This window comes from Monoraphidium neglectum (genome assembly GCF_000611645.1).
Source record: "Monoraphidium neglectum strain SAG 48.87 unplaced genomic scaffold scaffold05851, whole genome shotgun sequence".
NCBI classification, from domain to species: Eukaryota; Viridiplantae; Chlorophyta; class Chlorophyceae; order Sphaeropleales; family Selenastraceae; genus Monoraphidium; species Monoraphidium neglectum.
Genome location: NW_014007780.1, coordinates 1,594 through 2,744, shown reverse-complemented (window position 1 = coordinate 2,744; position 1,151 = coordinate 1,594). Strand labels below are relative to the sequence as shown.

General features: G+C 70.5%; 1 protein-coding gene across 1 annotated transcript; it reads left to right on the top strand.

Moving 5' to 3' along the window:
* Positions 1-197: 197 nt before the first annotated feature.
* Positions 198-422, top strand: MNEG_15978 (hypothetical protein; the record flags this gene model as incomplete). Its single annotated transcript, XM_014035552.1, has 1 exon — positions 198-422. A coding segment is annotated over one exon (225 nt), but the record flags the coding sequence as incomplete, so codon positions are not given.
* Positions 423-1,151: the final 729 nt, after the last annotated feature.

Here is a 1,151-nt window from a genome sequence, read left to right as displayed (position 1 = left end):
CCCGGGCCCCGCCCTGTCATCCGTCCCTTCCATGCTCAGAACCGTCAGAACCGTGGGCCCGCGACCACCACCGCGCTCCACACCCACGCCCCTCCCCCCAACCCGGCCTCGCCCCTTTCCCCCTCCCCCAATGCAAACCTCCTCTCTGACCCGCCCCTCGCACCCCCCTCTGCACAAACGCCCCGCGGCGCCCGCAGCTCTCAGACGCCCTGCAGCAGCGCGCCTGGGGCCTGCGGCGGCTGGGCGCCATCCTCTCCTGCCTGGACGCCCGCCTGGCCGACATCGTGGCCCGCTGGGAGGGCGGGGAGCTGCGGCGCGCGGGGCTGGGCCTGCAGGAGCTGCGGGGGCTGGTGTGTGCCGTGTTTGAGGACACGGACCACAGGGCCCAGTGCCTGCAGCGCATCGAGGCCGCGGGGGCGTGAAGGGCAGGGGTGGCGGTCGCTGCCTTTGGCGCCGGCGGCGGCGCGGCGCGAGGGATTGTGCCCCTGGGGTGCTGCGGCATGCGTGCGTCGGGGCGCGGCGCGCCCTCCTGGCGGGGACGTGCGTCGGGGCCGTGCGAGGGCGGCTGGCGGCGCGCCAGCCGCCCCCGCGCCGGCGGCGCCCCTGGCGCGCAGGGCTGTGATGCCGCCCGGGGTCTTGTCAGTCGATCGGGCTGGGCCGGCTCTATCGCCGCGGTTGCGATCGTGCACCGCAGTCCGTCTTTGTGCCGCCCTGCTGCTGCCTTGGACGCAGACAGCATCTTCCCTGCATTCCCGCGCCCGTAATATCAACTTCACAACATGCCAGTCTTCCCCTTTGGCGTGTGCGCGGGTCGGCTCTTCTACTTGGATGTGTGCCCGCACCCGCCCTCTGCAACCCAGCTGTTTGGAGCCAATTCCAGGCTTTTGCTGCGACGCTCTCAAGAGCACACACGGTTGCTTTGCAGCTGAACCCGTCACCCGTCCTGCCAACGCATGCAACAAGCTATAAACAGCGCAGCGGCGGCTACAGGTCAGGACACACCCCATCAGGGGGCGTCGCAACCAGCGCGGCCCCCCAGCTGCGAGCTCCAACGGCAGCAAAAACCCCAGGATAGCAGGCAGAGGGGTCGGCGCAAACACCTTGCGAGGGCTGCAACGCCATGCTGGGCTGTGAATGTGGTACTGGATGCA